Below are 17,323 nucleotides of genomic sequence, written 5' to 3' on the forward strand. Positions count from 1 at the left end.
TCTTGAACCCCACCTAAAGTTGCCTGACCGGTTCTCAGGGACCAGAAGACTTTTTTCTCCTTCCGGGAGAGTTGTAGGCTCTATTTCCATTTAAGACCCCACTCCTCAGGTTCTGAGAACCAGCGAGTGGGTATAGTTATGTCCCGGCTCCAGGACTGCCCCCAGGAATGGGCCTTCTCCTTGGCTCCTGACGCCCCTGAACTTTCGTCTGTTGACCTTTTTTTTTCTGCTCTCGGGCTCATCTATGAAGAGACTGACAAGACTGCCTTTGCCGAGAGTCAGCTGGTGACCTTACGGCAGGGTAAGAGACCCGTTGAGGAGTACTGTTCTGACTTTAGGAAGTGGTGTGTAGCTTCTCGGTGGAATGACCCTGCCTTGAGGTGTCAGTTTAGATTGGGTCTGTCGAACGCCCTGAAAGACCTGTTAGTTAGTTATCCCGCTTCGGACCCTCTAGATCAGGTTATGGCTTTAGCGGTACGTCTTGACCGACGTCTCAGGGTACGACGACTTGAACGTTTTTGTGCCTTCTCCTCTGGCTCCCCTATGATGGCTCCAGAGGTTCCGTTGCTTAGTTCTTCCATGGAAAACTCGTATGAACCAATGCAACTCGGGGCCTCCGTGTCTCCCCAACAACGTAGAGAGTTCCGCAGGAAGAACGGTCTCTGCTTCTGCTGTGGGGATGACAAGCATCAAGTGAACGACTGTCCTAGGCGTAAGAATAAGCAGCGGGAAACCTTCCGCACCTCAGTGACCATCGGAGAGTTCGCTTGGGCGCACAGGTATTTCCCGTAAATATGAAGCCTAATAAAATCTTGCTTCCCTTTCAGGTCTCAGTTGGTGGAAGGTCTGCCACCGGCAGTGCCTTCGTGGACTCAGGGTCTTCTGCTAATATTATGTCTGTGGAATTTGCTATGTCTCTAGCTATACCATTGATTGATTTGCCTAAACCTGTTCTGGTAGTGGGTATTGACTCCACTCCACTTGCTAATGGTTATTTTACGCAGCATACCCCTGTAATTGAACTCATGGTTGGCTCCATGCATTTGGAGCAGTGTTCTGTGTTGGTGATGCAGGGATTATCGTCCGATTTGGTTTTAGGCCTTCCTTGGTTGCAGATGCATAATCCCACGTTTAACTGGAATACTGGGGATCTTACTAAATGGGGTAATAAATGCATGACTTCCTGTTTTTCTATCAATTTGGTTTCTCTCCCTGAGGAGGTGAACACCCTACCTGAGTTTATTCAGGACTTCGCTGATGTTTTTTCTAAAAAAGCCTCCGAAGAGTTACCTCCTCATAGAGAGTACGATTGCGCAATCAATTTGGTACCAGGAGCTAAGCTCCCTAAGGGTAGGATATTTAATCTCTCTTGTCCTGAACGTGAAGCCATGAGAGAATATATCCAGGAAAGCCTGGCCAAGGGTTACATTCGCCCCTCTACTTCTCCGGTAGGTGCTGGCTTCTTCTTCATAGGGAATAAGGATGGTGGTCTTAGGCCATGCATCGATTACCGGAGCTTGAATAAGGTCACTGTAAGGAACCAAAATCCCCTTCCTTTGATTCCTGATCTCTTCAATTAGGTTCGGGGGGCCCAATGGTTCTCTAAGTTTAATCTTCGGGGGACTTATAACCTTATCCGAATCAGGGAAGGGGATGAGTGGAAGACTGCATTTAACACGCCCGAAGGTCATTTAGAATACCTCGTCATGCCCTTTGGGTTGTGTAATGCTCCCGCGGTCTTCCAGAATTTCATAAATGAGAGTTTAAGAGACTACCTGGGGGTATTTCTTGTAGTGTACCTTGATGATATACTTTTGTTTTCCAAGGACTGGTCCTCCCACATTGAGCATGTCAGGAAGGTGCTCCAGGCCCTTAGGGAAAACAAACTCTTTGCTAAAACTGAAAAATGTGTGTTTAGGGTGCAGGAGATACCATTTTTGGGTCAAATCCTCACTCCTAACGAATTCCGCATGGACCCTGCCTCCCTGAAGGCTTTACAGTGCTTCCTGGGGTTCGCTAATTATTACAGGAGATTTATTGATAAATTCTCGGTCATCGCTAAGCCTCTTACGGACCTTACTCGCAAAGGTGCTGATCTCCCCCACTGGCCTCCAGAGGCGGTTCAGGCCTTTGAGGTTCTTAAGAGGTGCTTTGTCTCTGCCCCAGTGCTGATTCAGCCTAACCAAATGGAGCCATTCATCGTGGAGGTTGACGCCTCCAAGGTGGGAGTGGGTGCTGTCTTGTCCCAGGGTACTAGGTCTCTCAGCCATCTCCGTCCCTGTGCCTACTTCTCCAGGAAGTTCTCCCCCACTGAGAGTAACTATGACGTTGGCAACCGCGAGCTCTTAGCCATTAAATGGGCATTTGAAGAGTGGCACCCCTTCCTGGAGGCGGCTAGGCACCAGGTAACGGTCCTTACCGACCACAAGAATATGGTTTTCCTAGAATCTGCCCGGAGGCTAAACCCGAGACATGCTCGATTGGCATTGTTTTTTTACTAGATTCAACTTTGTGGTCTAAGAATATTAAAGCTGATGCACTGTCACGTAGCTTCATAGCCAGCCCTCCTCCTGAGGAGGATCCTGCTTGTGTTTTTCCCCAGGTATAATCATATCCTCTGTTGATTCTGACTTATCCTCCGAAATTGCGGCTGATCAAGGTTCAGTTCCCGGGAACCTTCCTGAGAACAAGCTGTTTGTTCCCCTGCAATTCCGGCTAAGGGTACTCAGGGAGAATCATGACTCTGCACTATCTGGCCATCCAGGCATCCTGGGTACCAAGCACCTCATTTCTAGAACCTATTGGTGGCCTGGGTTGCTTAAAGACGTTAAGGCCTACGTTGCCGATTGTGAAACTTGTGCTAGGTCCAAGACTCCCAGGTCCCGACCAGCAGGCTTACTATGTTCTTTGCCCATTCCCCAGAGACCTTGGACCCATATCTCCATGGATTTTATCACCGATCTGCCTCCATCCCAAGGCAAGTCGGTGGTGTGGGTTGTAGTAGACCGCTTCAGCAAGATGTCCCACTTTGTACCCCTCAAGAAACTACCCAATGCCAAGACGTTAGCTATCTTGTTTGTCAAACACATCCTGCGTCTCCATGGGGTTCCTGTCAATATTGTTTCTGACAGAGGGGTACAATTTGTTTCATTGTTTTGGAGAGCCTTCTGTAAGAAGTTGGAGATTGATCTGTCCTTCTCCTCGGCCTTCCATCCTGAAACTAATGGCCAAACTGAGAGTACTAATCAGTCTCTAGAACAATATTTAAGGTGTTTTATCTCTGACTGTCAAGATGATTGGGTCTCCTTCATTCCCCTCGCCGAATTCTCTCTTAATAACCGGGTCAGTAACTTGTCGGGGGTCTCCCCCTTCTTCTGTAATTTTGGTTTTAATCCACGGTTCTCCTCCGTTTCACCTGGTGGTTCCAACAATCCCGAGGTAGATGTCGTTCATCGGGAACTGTGCACAGTCTGGGCCCAGGTTCAGAAGAACCTTGAGGCATCCCAGAGTATCCCAAAGACTCAGGCAGATAAGAGACGTTCTTCTAACCCCTTGTTTGTGGTCGGGGATCTGGTGTGGCTGTCTTCCAAAAATTTGGACCTTAAAGTTCTACAATTTGCTCCCTGGTATATAGGGCCGTACAAGATCATTGAGGTCCTTAACCCTGTCTCCTTCTGGCTGGAGTTACCCCCGTCCTTTCATATACACAACGTGTTCCATGCCTCCCTCCTGAAAAGCTGCTCCCCGTCCTTGGCTACCTCGAGGAAACCTCCGGTCACTGTTCTCACTCCTGAAGGGGTAGAATTCGAGGTGGCCAGGATTGTGGACAGCAGGATGGTCAAAGGCTCCCTCCAGTACCTGGTCCATTGGAGAGGATATGGGCCTGAGGAGAGGACTTGGGTACCCGCCCGGGATGTTCAGGCCGGGCTATTGCTCAGGAAGTTCCATCTTCGGTTCCCCAACAAGCCAGGTCCACATAGGAAGTGGCCCCTCATAAAAGGGGGGTACTGTAAAGGATTTGCCAGACACAGCTTCTGTGTCAACGCCCGTGGTTAATCAGCCTGCATCTGTGCCTAGGTCTGCTGGAGTGACTCGATCTGCTACCACTCAGGCTGGTAGGTTGAGAAGTGGGAGAACCTATTACAGCCTTGCCAGACGGTTCTAGCTCCCGCCCTTGGTTAATGTATACCTTCATTTGCTACTTGTCCTTTGCCTGCTATATACAATTGACCTCTGCTTCATATCGACCCTGGCTTGACTGACTACTATTCTTCTGCTCTGCTTTTGTTACCACGCGCTCTCCTGGTTTGACTCGGCTTGTTCACTCTCCTGTTGCTCACGGTGTTGTCGTGGGCAACTGCCCCACTTCCCTGCTTGTACCCTTGCTCTGTGTTGTCTGTCGTGCACATATTGAGTGTAGTTGTACGCCGTTGCCTATGACGGGCCGTGCAAGTAGGCAGGGACTGGGTTGCGGGTAGATTAGTGCCCACCTGTCTTTCTCCCTACCCCGCCATTACACCCACACTGTAGACAGTGCTATACAGCCTCCCCAGTAGACAGTGCTATACTGCCCCCCTGTAGACAGTGCTATACATCCCTCCTGTAGACAGTGCTATACAGCCCCCCTGTAGACAGTTCTATACAGCCCCCTGTAGACAGTTCTATACAGCCCCCCTGTAGACAGTGCTATACAGCCCCCTGTAGACAGTGCTATACAGCCCCCTGTAGATAGCGCTATACAGCCCACCTGTAGACAGCGCTATACAGCGTCCCCTGTAGACCGTGCTATACAGTCCCCCCTGTAGACAGTGCTATACAGTCCCCCTTGTAGACTGTGCTATGCAGCCCCCCCGTAGACAGTGCTATACAGCCACCACTTTAGACACCCCTGCTCTGCCATAGTATACAATAGTATCTGCGTCCTAAGGACACAGATACTATTGGATGTGGCATCGCTACCGCTGTAGCAGCCAGAGCGGCCGCTAGTGGAGCTACTGCTGGCCCCGTAGCAGCCGCTATGGCTGCTACAGCGGTAGTTATGCCACTGCCCTTTACCATTTTTTTCTCTTTTCTTCATTGGTTGTAGTTTTCCAAACCTCATACTTGTACCTCTCTATATTTCTACTTTTTAAATAAGTTTTACTCAGAGGTAACAGTCCCCAACAGTATTGTAATTATGCCTGAGCTACACAACAACTTCACTTCAGAGTTGCAATATAGTTGAAATCATAATGTGACTTATATTATTCCAATGGTTGAAAATTTAGCAAAATTGTCAAGGTCAAGAAATTACACTTGTCGCATTGTGACTGCAATTTTTAAGTTGCAATATAGCCCAAGCAAAGTAGTCCTGATTGTTTTAGAATTGTGCATTATTTTTTATTTGATTTTTTTCAAAATCCTTTTTGTGTTTTTTAAGAAAATATAAGAAAGGTAGAAAACATATACAATAGTAACAATATGCATACAAGGTAAATTACAGGCATGGCAAGAATTGTGCATTATTTATTAGGCAAAACAAGTAATGTTGTCCACATTGTCTCCTAAGTGTCTTTTCTAGTTCTAATTAAATTAAATATAATATTCATGAAAAAATATGGCACTCACATGTTATGTTTCTCCAGCATTAGAACTTTGCGTTGAAGCTCCTGATTCTGAGCTGTACAAGCAGACATCCTAAGAGATGGAGACATAAAAGATGCTTTAGGGATTTACGGAATGTTACACATGTTAAAATTATAAAAGCAAATATTGCCCAGCGACACCTTTGTATTTATCAAGACATTCTTTACCACTTCACATTATGGCTTTATTTTTGCAGCAAGTGCCCATATTCAAGTTATAATACGTTTACCACTAAAAGTAGTAATTCTTTTTTCTACTTTCATACACTTTAGTCAATCCACATGACTGATGTTTACTTTGTATATCACATTTTGATGAGTGTATTCTATTTGTTAGTCTATTCATATGTAAGCCCTGTTGCCTGCTTAAGAATTGTAATATAGTACTGTATGTATTACAAAGTTAGAGGACATATAGTGCTCTTTTAGTTTTGGGCCTGTTCACATCAGCGTTGGCTTTCCGTTCAGGGGTTCCGTCGGAGGTTTCCGTTTGTTTGACAGAATCAATAGTGCAGTCGACTGGGCTATTGATTCCGTCTAAAAAACTGAAACCATTAGCAATGTTTCCGTCACCATTGATATCAATGGTGATGCAAACGGAAGCTAAGGTTTCCGTTTGACTTTCCGTTCAGGGGTTACACGACGGAAACCTCAGACGGAACCCCTGAACAGAAAGCCAACGCTTTTGTGAACAGACCCTTTGTCCTACTTATTTTAGACATTCATTTTTTGCTGTATTTGATGTTCAAGATTTCAAGTTTAACCCCTTAAGGACGCAGCCTAGTTTTGGCCTTAAGGCTCAGAGCCCATTTTTCAAATCTGACATATTTCACTTTATGTGGCAATAACGTCGGAAGGCTTAAACCTATCCAAGCGATTCTGAGATTGTTTTCTCGTGACACATTGGGCTTCATGTTAGTGGTAAAATTTGGTCGATATATTCAGTGTTTATTGGTGAAAAATTGCAAAATTTTTAGAAAATGTTGAAAAAATTGAATTTTTCAGAATTTAAATGCATCTGCTTGTAAAACAGACGGATATACCACCCAAAATAGTTACTAGTTCACATTTCCCATATGTCTACTTTAGATTGGCATCATTTTTTGAACATTCTTTTATTTTTCTTGGACGTTACAAGGCTTAGAATATAAACAGCAATTTCTCATATTTTTAAGAAAATTTCAAAAGCCTTTTTTTTTAAGGTACCTCTTCAGTTCTGAAGTGGCTTTGAGGGGCCTATGTATTGCAAACCCTGATAAAACACCCCATTTTAAAAACTAGACCCCTCAAAGTATTCAAAACAGGGGGGCGTGGCTTGGACATGGCGCTGACCAGACGTGCTGCTGTGAGGGATCAATACTATGTATATTGTTTGAAAAATATTATCCTCACACATATGTATATACATTTCAGTTCTTTGTGTAATATACTGATATATATAACAAGTTCTTTGTTCATGTCGGACACACCTATGGAAGACACCGCCCCCTGGAATGCAAAGAGGAGTGTGCAGAAGAATGTATAGGAAGACTTACAGCAGAAGAGCCAATGGGATTCAAGCAAGTCCCACATCTATAGGGAGGGGCATGTGTCTTCTCTGTGTGTGTTTCTTTGTTCTGAATAAAGTTCAGTTCCTCCTGGCTGACATTGAAGCTGTACCTCAGACATTTGTGTGGTGTACTTCTCTCCAGGCATGCCTTCAGCTTTCAATTTACAGAGGTGGCTATTCCGTGTGAAATACGGACCTGACATTTGGCGCCCGAACAGGGACCTCACTCGAGGAAAAATCAAAATCCGGACAGTCGACAATCACAGGGTGAAACAGAGGACTCAAAGTTGCCCACTGAAGGAATTTGATCACCTCCGCAATAACACGGTAAGCGAATTGATTTTATAAATCTTCGTCTTATCTGTGTTAGTGGGCAGTCTTGTGGCGATCTGTAGAACCCTTTTGTTGATTTCCTGGATTATCTCAGGCGACAGAGGTGATATTTTCCGCTGTGAGGTAAAAAAACCTGTGAGACCTTAGTCGCGCCCGACTAACCATCCTCTGGGTAATTAGGGACTAAATAAAGATTATATAAGCGATCGGAGAGTTATCGACTGTGAAATTTTAATATTTCCAGCGTAGCCGGAGAATCGAAATAAAGATTATATAAGCGACCGGAGAGTTATCGACTGTGAAATTTTAATATTTCCAGCGTAGCCGGAGAGTCTAAATAAAATTATATTTCGGCGGACCGGGGGCTGTAGACCGAGGAATTTTAATATTTCCGGCGAGGCCTGGGAGTCGTTGACCGAAAATTGTTATATAAATTACGTGTATAATATAGACTGTTAGGCATATGATTTAATGAAGCGAAGAGAAGAGGAAGTTAGGAATAAGAAAGGTATTGTATGTATTAGAAAACAGGACCAGCCGACGCCCGGTAATGGCTTCCGTACCTCATGTTGAGTGTGTCCTCATTGTTGGTGGGAAAACACCCCCCCCTTCACAGCTGCGCACTGTGTTTCCAATGGGAGAGGCTTCCCCCCCTGCCCCTGATGTGGCCACGCCCGGCCCAACCAAATCAGTATGAAATAATCACCTTGTTAATTTTGTCATTTGTAGTGTTTTTTCTATTTACAGAAGTTCCAGTCTAGTTCACTGATGAAACAACACGTCATCATAATATAGAGATGGTGGCCGACAGATTGTAGACTGTTACACATTATATGTTTGATGTTTTGAACGTAGATAATTCCTATACAATGGTGTGATAAATGATTGCAGATACGTATGTTGTTTTGCCGGCATTGAAAGTGTTACGATTGTGAGACTAGAAGCTGTGAGAAGCTGTGAGTGTGTGACCCCCCTCCCTCTCCCCTGTAGTGTGCTGTGTTTGGGAGGAGGAGGGGGGCTGACTGGGTGCAGTCTGCAGGGCTGATGAGACAAAGGATTTCAATATGCACTGCTTTTAGATATATATATATCAGTAATGTGTACAAACCTAAATAAATTTCTTCTCTTTTGCGCATGCGCTGTTGTTTATAAAAGTTACGATATTTATGTGTTCTGATGTGATCAGATTTCATGTGTTTTGATGTAAATTCAGATGTATTAAACTACAGATACTGTGAGACACGGGGTTTTGAAAATGTATGTGCCCCCACCATTCCCTATTTTTATATACAGTTTATTGGTTTGCAGTAATTAATGTTATCAGATATAATATTTTCTGTTTTATTGAATAACTAACTACAATTGTTTTGTTTTTGATTTCACACATGAGTTATGTCATTGTAAAGATCAAATGTATTTGTCAGGAAAAAGTCATTTTTGTTTCAGGCTGTTGTACATTACAGGGGGTTAAATTAGTGTTATGTTGAGATGTAGTTTTGAACTCTGCTACATTACTTTCGCAGAGTCCACAAAGGGGGGAAGGGTGAAGGAACTGATCAGGTACAATTTTGGTTTGTTTTGAGTTAATTAATTTGGTTTCAGAAGATCTAAAAATGTGTAAGAGACCCCAATGAGTAATCCAGATTAAATGTGTATGAGAGTAACCTACATTTTGAGGTTTTTCTGTGTAGATGGTTGTGTAAGAGACCATCCCCCTCCAGCAAATTTACACAGGAGGCAGAGGTGACGTCACTCACACGAGTCTTTATGGATTTAGATGAGGGAGAAGGCAAAACAAAAATTGTCTGGACATTGTTAATTTGATGTAAAGTTTTTAGGAATGTTTTCTTTTTATTTGTTTTTGTATTAATCAAGTATTTGCAGAACCTGATAAAAGTGAGATTCTCAAAGTGCTCGTGATTATCAGATGAGTGTGGAGAAGTGTATAACATTTGGTTTTATTTTAGAGAATGAAGACGCCACCCCTTTGAGATGTTCTATCTATATGTGACATGGGTTTTTAATGTAAATTTGTAATAAAGAGATATTTTATTATACAATATGTACAAGACAGGATACGAGGCACCAGGTAAATTACCCAGAAACCACTCTCACCTTCTTGTTCATCTCAAGGAGCGGAGCTGGAGGTGCTCGCTGAGGCTTGTAACCTGGCAGAAGGTAAGACGGCCGACATTTACACTGACTCTAGGTACGCTTTTGGCATCGCCCACAATTATGGGCCCATTGGTAGTAGGAACTTTATTGGATCATCGGGTAAGCCAATTGAGAGAGCGAGAGAAGACAGACCTGACAACAAGAGTATGTGCGGCCAGGTGTCAGTAAATTCGTTTGTCCCTGAATACAATAATGCCACCACTAGGTTTGTAGCAGCCGGCATGATGTGCGCACGGCATGACATAGGTAAAACAGCAAAGGTACCTGTGAAAAGTGAAGCCCGGCCAGATTACCCATCCCAGCGACTGCAGAACATACAACTACCCGAGGTAGAAGTGTATGACAAAGTGCTCATGTGTGTAGACCTGTTCTCAGGGGGGGCCTGAAGCCCGGCCTGTATTTTTCCCACTGCAGACCTTGTGTGTAAGTGACGGGGGGGGGGGGGAACAATGTTAACCCAAGTATTGAACTGGTGTTTGTACAATGATAAGATGTCAGCAGTTCTCTAGACATTGTCCCAAGGTTAGTTTGTTTAATAACTGTATTTAAGGGTATGTGCACACACACTAATTACGTCCGTAAATGACGGACGTATTTCAGCCGCAAGTACCGGACCGAACACAGTGCAGGGAGCCGGGCTCCTAGCATCATACTTATGTACGATGCTAGGAGTCCCTGTCTCGCTGCAGGACAACTGTCCCGTACTGAAAACATGATTACAGTACGGGACAGTTGTCCTGCAGCGACGCAGGGACTCCTAGCGTCGTACATAAGTATGATGCTAGGAACCCGGCTCCCTGCACTGTGTTCGGTCCGGTACTTGCGGCCGAAATACGTCCGTCAAATACGGACGTAATTAGTGTGTGTGCACATACCCTAAGAAGGGTTGTGGGAATATTAAATACTGAGGTTAAGTTTTATGTAAAGTTCTGGACCAGCCTTAGCATTGGACTATTAGAGTCATGCGTCAGATAAAAGGTACAGAAGTGGAATATTCCCATTAGAAAACATTTTTTATTTGTTTATTTTTTATTTTTGTTGTGAAAGGGAAATTTTAGAGCAGAGAATTCTGTGCAGTGTATATGTGTATGTATAGATATGTATATAAAGAAGAAGAATCAATTTGTAAGTTTTAGTTACTGACCAGTGTGAACGTTTGATGTAAAGATGCTATTTGTTAATGTTTTTCTTCAAATTAATTATTTGATTAAGATCAATTAATGTTTATACAATGAAAAAGCTTGTTCTCCACAAGAAGAGTCCAACTGGGAGCGGAAGGAGTGAGAACCAGATTCTGACAGAATGTGGATGGATAAAGGAAGGTAAACCGGTACCACCCAAGGCACTCTTGATGGCTTTTGCATTGATGGTGTATGACCTCACATATGCCCCAAGACTGCAAGGATCGATTTGGTAAGATCTAATTGGTATGTCCCAGGTTTTACAGCTGTCGCTGCTAAATTCTGTTAGAGCTGTTTGATTTGCCTACAGAACAGTCCTGGCAGACCGGTGCCAACCTTATCATACCCGCCTCCCACGAAGAGAACCGACCTTGAGAGGCCTTCCCAGGTAGAACGAACCAGATTAGAGTAAGAAAAATAGGTTTAAGACGCTTGTCAGATAAACATGTGGAATCTGTGTATCTTTCTGTGAGGTGGAGATGTTCCAGGCAATCAGCTGAGATCAAGGTACAAATCCTGCTGAAAGGGTATCACCAAGTATAAATGAAATGTACCCAATAAGTTACACATCTTCTAGGTGCCCTGTCCATTGTAACAGAGAAGTTTTTCCTTATATAAAGGAGTTTGATGTCATTTAGGGGCCTGACATTATTGTATGTACTTAGAACAACGTTTATAGTGTATGCGGATGATGTTATCACCAGATTAGTATTTATTTTAACAATTGACGAGTTGGGGGTCCCCAGCAAGTGCCAGTAAATATGAACTAAAAGACTTTTAACACGATGAACTCCATCACTGAGATGCGGCAGGCACAGCCTGAGCCAGTACAACGCGTTTATCATGAACTGACGGCAGTGTCACAATTCTAAGCGGCCGCCCAGACAAGTAACTTGCCAGAGGAAGAGTACAGATGCGGAGGGTTTGATAGTCACAGTACAACTCCACTAATCCGCCTACGTGGGATCTCACCCCAGGCTCACAACATGAGGTGCTATGTACAGCCTGATGACGTAAACCAAAGGAGACGGTGTCGGACAGATGAGAAGGACCAAACCAAGTCCTGATGACGTCAGCAAAGATCAAAGTAAAGACCAAAGACCTGAGTGAATCCGTCAGCAGGATCAAGTGTTTTGATAAGTAAGTGGCTAGGAGGGGGTAATAATAACTCCCCCACTGGACACCAACGTAGTCTGACTCCACAATTGTGTGGGTTACCCTGAGGGTGACAGTCAGTGAAGAGCAGAAGACAGGAGAAGAAGAAGACGATGGTGTACAGGACTGGCAATTAACTGATGGGACCCGAAACCTGAGGGTGATAGCATTATGATTATTAGTTGAGGCCCTATTGTTTATAATGTCTGAGGTTTATAATTATAATGTGTGTAAATATGCCACGGTGCTGCAAATTACAATCTGAGGAGTTTTATGTGGAGGTGTGAGGTGAAGGTCACTGTGCTGCCCATGACCTGTCATATCTGCAGGGGTAAAGTCCCATTAGGACAGTAAGTGACAGTGCGACAATTATTACTGTTAATAAAAATGCAGACCGGATTAATTATATATATATTACAACTAGCAGCGGTTTGTAGATTATATCAAGACAACCATCCTGTATCCAGAGGAGAATAGGGAAAGTTAGGACCACTCCGACACCTTGGAAGTCCAGGTACAAAGGGGGGTTACTCATCAGGAGTAGCTCGTCTCAAGCTGGTGAAGAAATCCAAAACCCCTACCCGCCTGGTTCGAGTGGTCAGTGGTAGGTTGCTAGGCAAGACTCAGGGATAGAGTAATAATATTTTTAGGGGGGACTGTGAGGGATCAATACTATGTATATTGTTTGAAAAATATTATCCTCACACATATGTATATACATTTCAGTTCTTTGTGTAATATACTGATATATATAACAAGTTCTTTGTTCATGTCGGACACACCTATGGAAGACACCGCCCCCTGGAATGCAAAGAGGAGTGTGCAGAAGAATGTATAGGAAGACTTACAGCAGAAGAGCCAATGGGATTCAAGCAAGTCCCACATCTATAGGGAGGGGCATGTGTCTTCTCTGTGTGTGTTTCTTTGTTCTGAATAAAGTTCAGTTCCTCCTGGCTGACATTGAAGCTGTACCTCAGACATTTGTGTGGTGTACTTCTCTCCAGGCATGCCTTCAGCTTTCAATTTACAGAGGTGGCTATTCGGTGTGAAATACGGACCTGACACTGCTTGAGAGCTCCGTTCCTGCACTTCCATAACCCGCTCATAAGCATACTAAAAAGACACACTTGAACCTACCTAATGGTCAGGAAATCTAAGGCAACCACGGGGACTCCATACTGTACGAGGCAGATGTCTTCAGCCGGTTCCATTCAAAGATTCCTCACAGACGCTACTGCCGGGCCGTCTCCCAAGATGGCGCCGCTGGAGGGGAGACGAACTGGAACAGGATTCCCGCTTGCAGAGGAGTCTTCTTCGGGGGTTGCCGCTGCAGCATCAGGTACCGACAGTACCCCCTCTTCGGTCTCTGGCTCCCTGGGCCCGTTTCCTTCCCTGCAGGCGGGGGTGGAGATGGGTCCTTCTGCAACTGTCATGGCGCTTCCCGCTCCGTCCTGCTCGCCACGTGGTGTTAGTCATGGCACCCGGGTCTCTCCTTCCTCATCCTCTGGCATGCTGGGGTCTGCATCGATGCCTGCTTCTCCTCGGGATTTGGATCTACATTCCTCTCCCCACAGTGTCGGCTCTGCTAGCATGGGAGATGATTTACAGGGCCTGAGACAACAGCTCGCCACATTGCCCACTAAACAGGACATGGAGCGTTATGTGAATCGTCTTGAGATGACCTATAAATCTGAGATACAGGCTCTTACGACTAATGTCTCTCAATTGTCCGATCAAGTTCAGCGCATAGAAGGTGACGTTTCCACTGTTACACAGCAGCAAGTCTCTCATGCAGAACGGCTGGATCATCACTCCCAGCAGATTCATGCTCTATTTAACCTGGCTGAAGATCATGAGAATCGGAATCGCCGTAACAATATTCGGCTCCGGGGTATTCCTGAGGATATATCTTCGGGGCAACTCATACCTGTCTTACAGTCCTTGTTTAACTCCCTGCTGGAGCATCCTGCTGATGATCCATTGGAGCTGGATAGGGCTCACAGGACTCTTGGCCCTCGTAACCCGGATCCTGATAGGCCTAGAGATGTGCTATGCCGTGTCCATTTTTTCTCTCTAAAGGAGCAGATCATGAGGAAGGCCCGAGATAAAGGTGAAGTCTTTTTACAAGGGGTCAAGATCCAGTTGTTATCCGATTTGTCCAAGATGACCCTGGACAAACGCCGAGTGCTTCGTCCTTTACTGGATGTGCTGAGAGAGCATAAGATCTCCTATTCCTGGGGTCACCCCTTCCAGCTACAGGTTCGCAGGGACGGGACATTGCTGAGTGTTCGAGACCCAGGAGATGTCCCGGACTTCTGTGCTGCCCTACAGGTGCCGAGAGTTTCCTTGCCTGATTGGCCGTATGTTCCTCTACCACCACAGCGTCCAAGGCCACGCCGGCGTGGTCGTTCTCCCGCTTCTCCTATGGGTCGTCCTGGTTGGCGACGTGCTGATCCGCTGTGATTTCGTCTAGATGTTTTTTTTTTTCTTTGTAGGCCAGCAGTCGGCTTAGGCCTGTTAAGTTCAATTGTTACTGCTTATATCGTGGGAGGCGGAAGTCTGATGTGTTTCATGTAATACTCCGTTATACTGGTTCTTTCGCTCTGGGCAGGCGCTGCAGGTGCTCAGATTGGCCATTTGCCCGTGATTAATTAATGTTCCTCAGCTGCCAGTCCTACTGCACTATGTATGTTATGTGATTATCTACATTTTTACTAATTACATGCCTGTATACTCGTGCGGTAACTGTGTAAATTTTCGGGAATGTATTGTTATGCTGGCATCTCTGTTCGATCCTGATCTAATATCGGCCATTACTTAATTTTTCTCGTGATATTGAGCTAATGGCCTTGATTCTCTTTCCATTTATGTTTTGGTTCTAAGATGCGTGATATTTGCACTGGGTTGGGGGGTGCGGGGCGCTGGCTAGACCTTGTCCTGACACTTCTCCTCTTAGGGACTCACTGGTTATATCCGGTGTATATTGGATTGTTTCTCCTTGAGTAGCTCAAGGAGTGGGTGATTATTTCACCTGTCTGTTTGTCTTTGTTGTCGTGTCTCGCTTCCTCGTTTGTCCTGTTGTTGTTCGTCTCGCCTCTGCTTAGTGCATTGCTCTATGAGTTCCTTCAGTGAGAGGTGGCGATGGCACAATTGAAGGTTTGTACCTTTAATGCTAGGGGGCTTAATGCCCCAGAAAAACGCTCACAAATTTTATATAACATGCATAAAGAGCGGGTACATATTTTGTTCCTACAAGAGACCCACTTTCAGGCGGGCCATACGCCACAGTTCACAAATCGATATTTTCCGGCCTGGTTCCACAGTACCAACCCGGAATCCAAATCCAAGGGTGCCAGTATATGTATTCATAAGTCACTCTCTCATAAAATTCTTGATGTTCTGGTTGACCCAGATGGTCGATATGTTTTTCTCAAGCTATCCATACGTAATAAGATTTTTACACTGGCTAATATGTACCTCCCCAATAAGGACCAGGCACGAGTGGGCCGATTGTATTTAAGGAAATTGGAGGAGTTCACTGAGGGCGTTTTAATTGTTGGAGGTGATTTTAATCTGACTTTTGATTCCAGACTTGACACCTCCTCGGGCAGCGGGATAACACAAACAAAACTCTCCTTTTGACGTCATTCTGCCAAACCCGTAAGATACCGATGTGCTTACTCTCGATAGATGCCGAAAAGGCTTTTGATAGAGTGCACTGGGTGTTCCTCCGCAGTGTCTTGACGCAGATTGGCCTTGGCACCCCCACGGTGGATAGGATAATGGCCTTGTACCAAAGGCCTACTGCTCGAGTTCGTGTCAACGGACTATTATCTGATCCTCTGTCTATTGCTAATGGCACGAGACAGGGGTGCCCACTTTCGCCTCTTTTGTATGTTCTGGTCATGGAACACCTGTCCGTGGCACTGCGGAACAACCCTAATATTAATGGTATACGCGTTGGCTCACAGCATCATAAATTGGCGTTATACGCAGATGACCTCCTGGTATACATTACAACTCCCATGATTTCTTTGCCATCTTTGACGGAGGAGTTTGAGTGCTTTGGTCATTTAAGTAACTTTAAAGTCAATTACTCTAAATCGGAGGCCTTGAATATCTCTTTGGATCGCCCTCTAGCTGCTCATCTCGCTCAGGTTTTTCCATTCAGGTGGCAACCTACATCTTTAAAATACCTAGGGGTACATGTCCCCACACAACAGTCGGATTTGTATGCTCTGAATGATACGCCCATTCTACAGCGTACCAAGAAGGACTTGGCGGAATACGGCGGGAACCGCATGTCGTGGTTTGGGCGTATCAATGCGGTTAAAATGGATATCTTACCCAAATTTCTATATATCTTCCAGACCGTCCCTATTGCTGTACCATCCAGTTTTTTCCAGGTTTTACATAGGGCCATAACCAAGTATGTGTGGGGCTCCTCTAAGCCTCGTATCCGGTTTGCTGTCCTTAGCCGGCCAAAAATAGACGGGGGCGCGGGTCTCCCAGACTTTAAACAATACCATCAAGCAGCGATAATTATGAGAGTAGTGGATTGGTTCCGTTCGGAAGCAGGTAAGCAATGGGTGCGCATTGAAAAGGCTATGTCTCCTCTTGCATTGTCCTCTCTGCCGTGGCTATCAGTCCTTCAGAGACAAACTTTCTCTCTACCTTTCCTCACACGTCAGTTTCTCATGGTATGGGAACGGATCCTGGGTACTACGGGCCTTGTCCATCGCCCGGGTCCCTTGACTCCTCTATTTGATAATCCTTCTTTCCCTCCGGCGGAGGGTGTTGATACATTCCTCTGTTGGGAGAGAGGAAATGGTGGATGTTTGTCTGAGACTCTTACTCCAGACGGTGCCATATTGCCAATGACTGATGTATCTGCTGCCTGGCCGGGTTAGGCGGTCAACTTGGTGGTCCTATTTGCAGTTGCGGTCCTATCTCTCCTCCATGGGGGACTGTCTGGTATTACTACAGGATAAGACTCCTCTGGAACTCTACTTGTCCTTGCCCACAGCCCCTTCTCATGTGTTGTCCCACCTACATGGGATCATCCTGCAAAAATTTTCTTTTTCTCAATTATCCTTTACTGCCGCATGGGACGAGGAAATGGGGGTTAGACACTCTGAAGAAGAGTGGGGCACCGCCTTCTTTCTAGCCCATAAGATACCGATGTCTTGTTTTGCCCAGGAAAATAATTACAAAATACTTACCAGGTGGTACCGTTGTCCGACCTTGTTACATAGGCTATACCCTGATGTGTCTGCTGATTGTTGGAGGTGTGGGGGGGCTCCTGG

At 45.2% G+C, this 17,323-nt stretch overlaps 1 protein-coding gene across 2 annotated transcripts in view; it reads right to left on the reverse strand.

Moving 5' to 3' along the window:
- The window catches only part of CREB3L3 (cAMP responsive element binding protein 3 like 3), a 73,748-nt gene that overhangs the window by 15,669 nt on the left and 40,756 nt on the right, over positions 1-17,323 (reverse strand). For both annotated transcript variants that reach the window (XM_075864313.1, XM_075864321.1), the window contains exon 7: positions 5,608-5,676. In XM_075864313.1, the coding sequence (XP_075720428.1) occupies positions 5,608-5,676 (69 nt within the window). The remainder of the gene's footprint in view (positions 1-5,607; positions 5,677-17,323) is intronic.

The sequence above is a fragment of the Rhinoderma darwinii genome, chromosome 1, assembly GCF_050947455.1.
Source record: "Rhinoderma darwinii isolate aRhiDar2 chromosome 1, aRhiDar2.hap1, whole genome shotgun sequence".
Classification (NCBI taxonomy): Eukaryota; Metazoa; Chordata; class Amphibia; order Anura; family Rhinodermatidae; genus Rhinoderma; species Rhinoderma darwinii.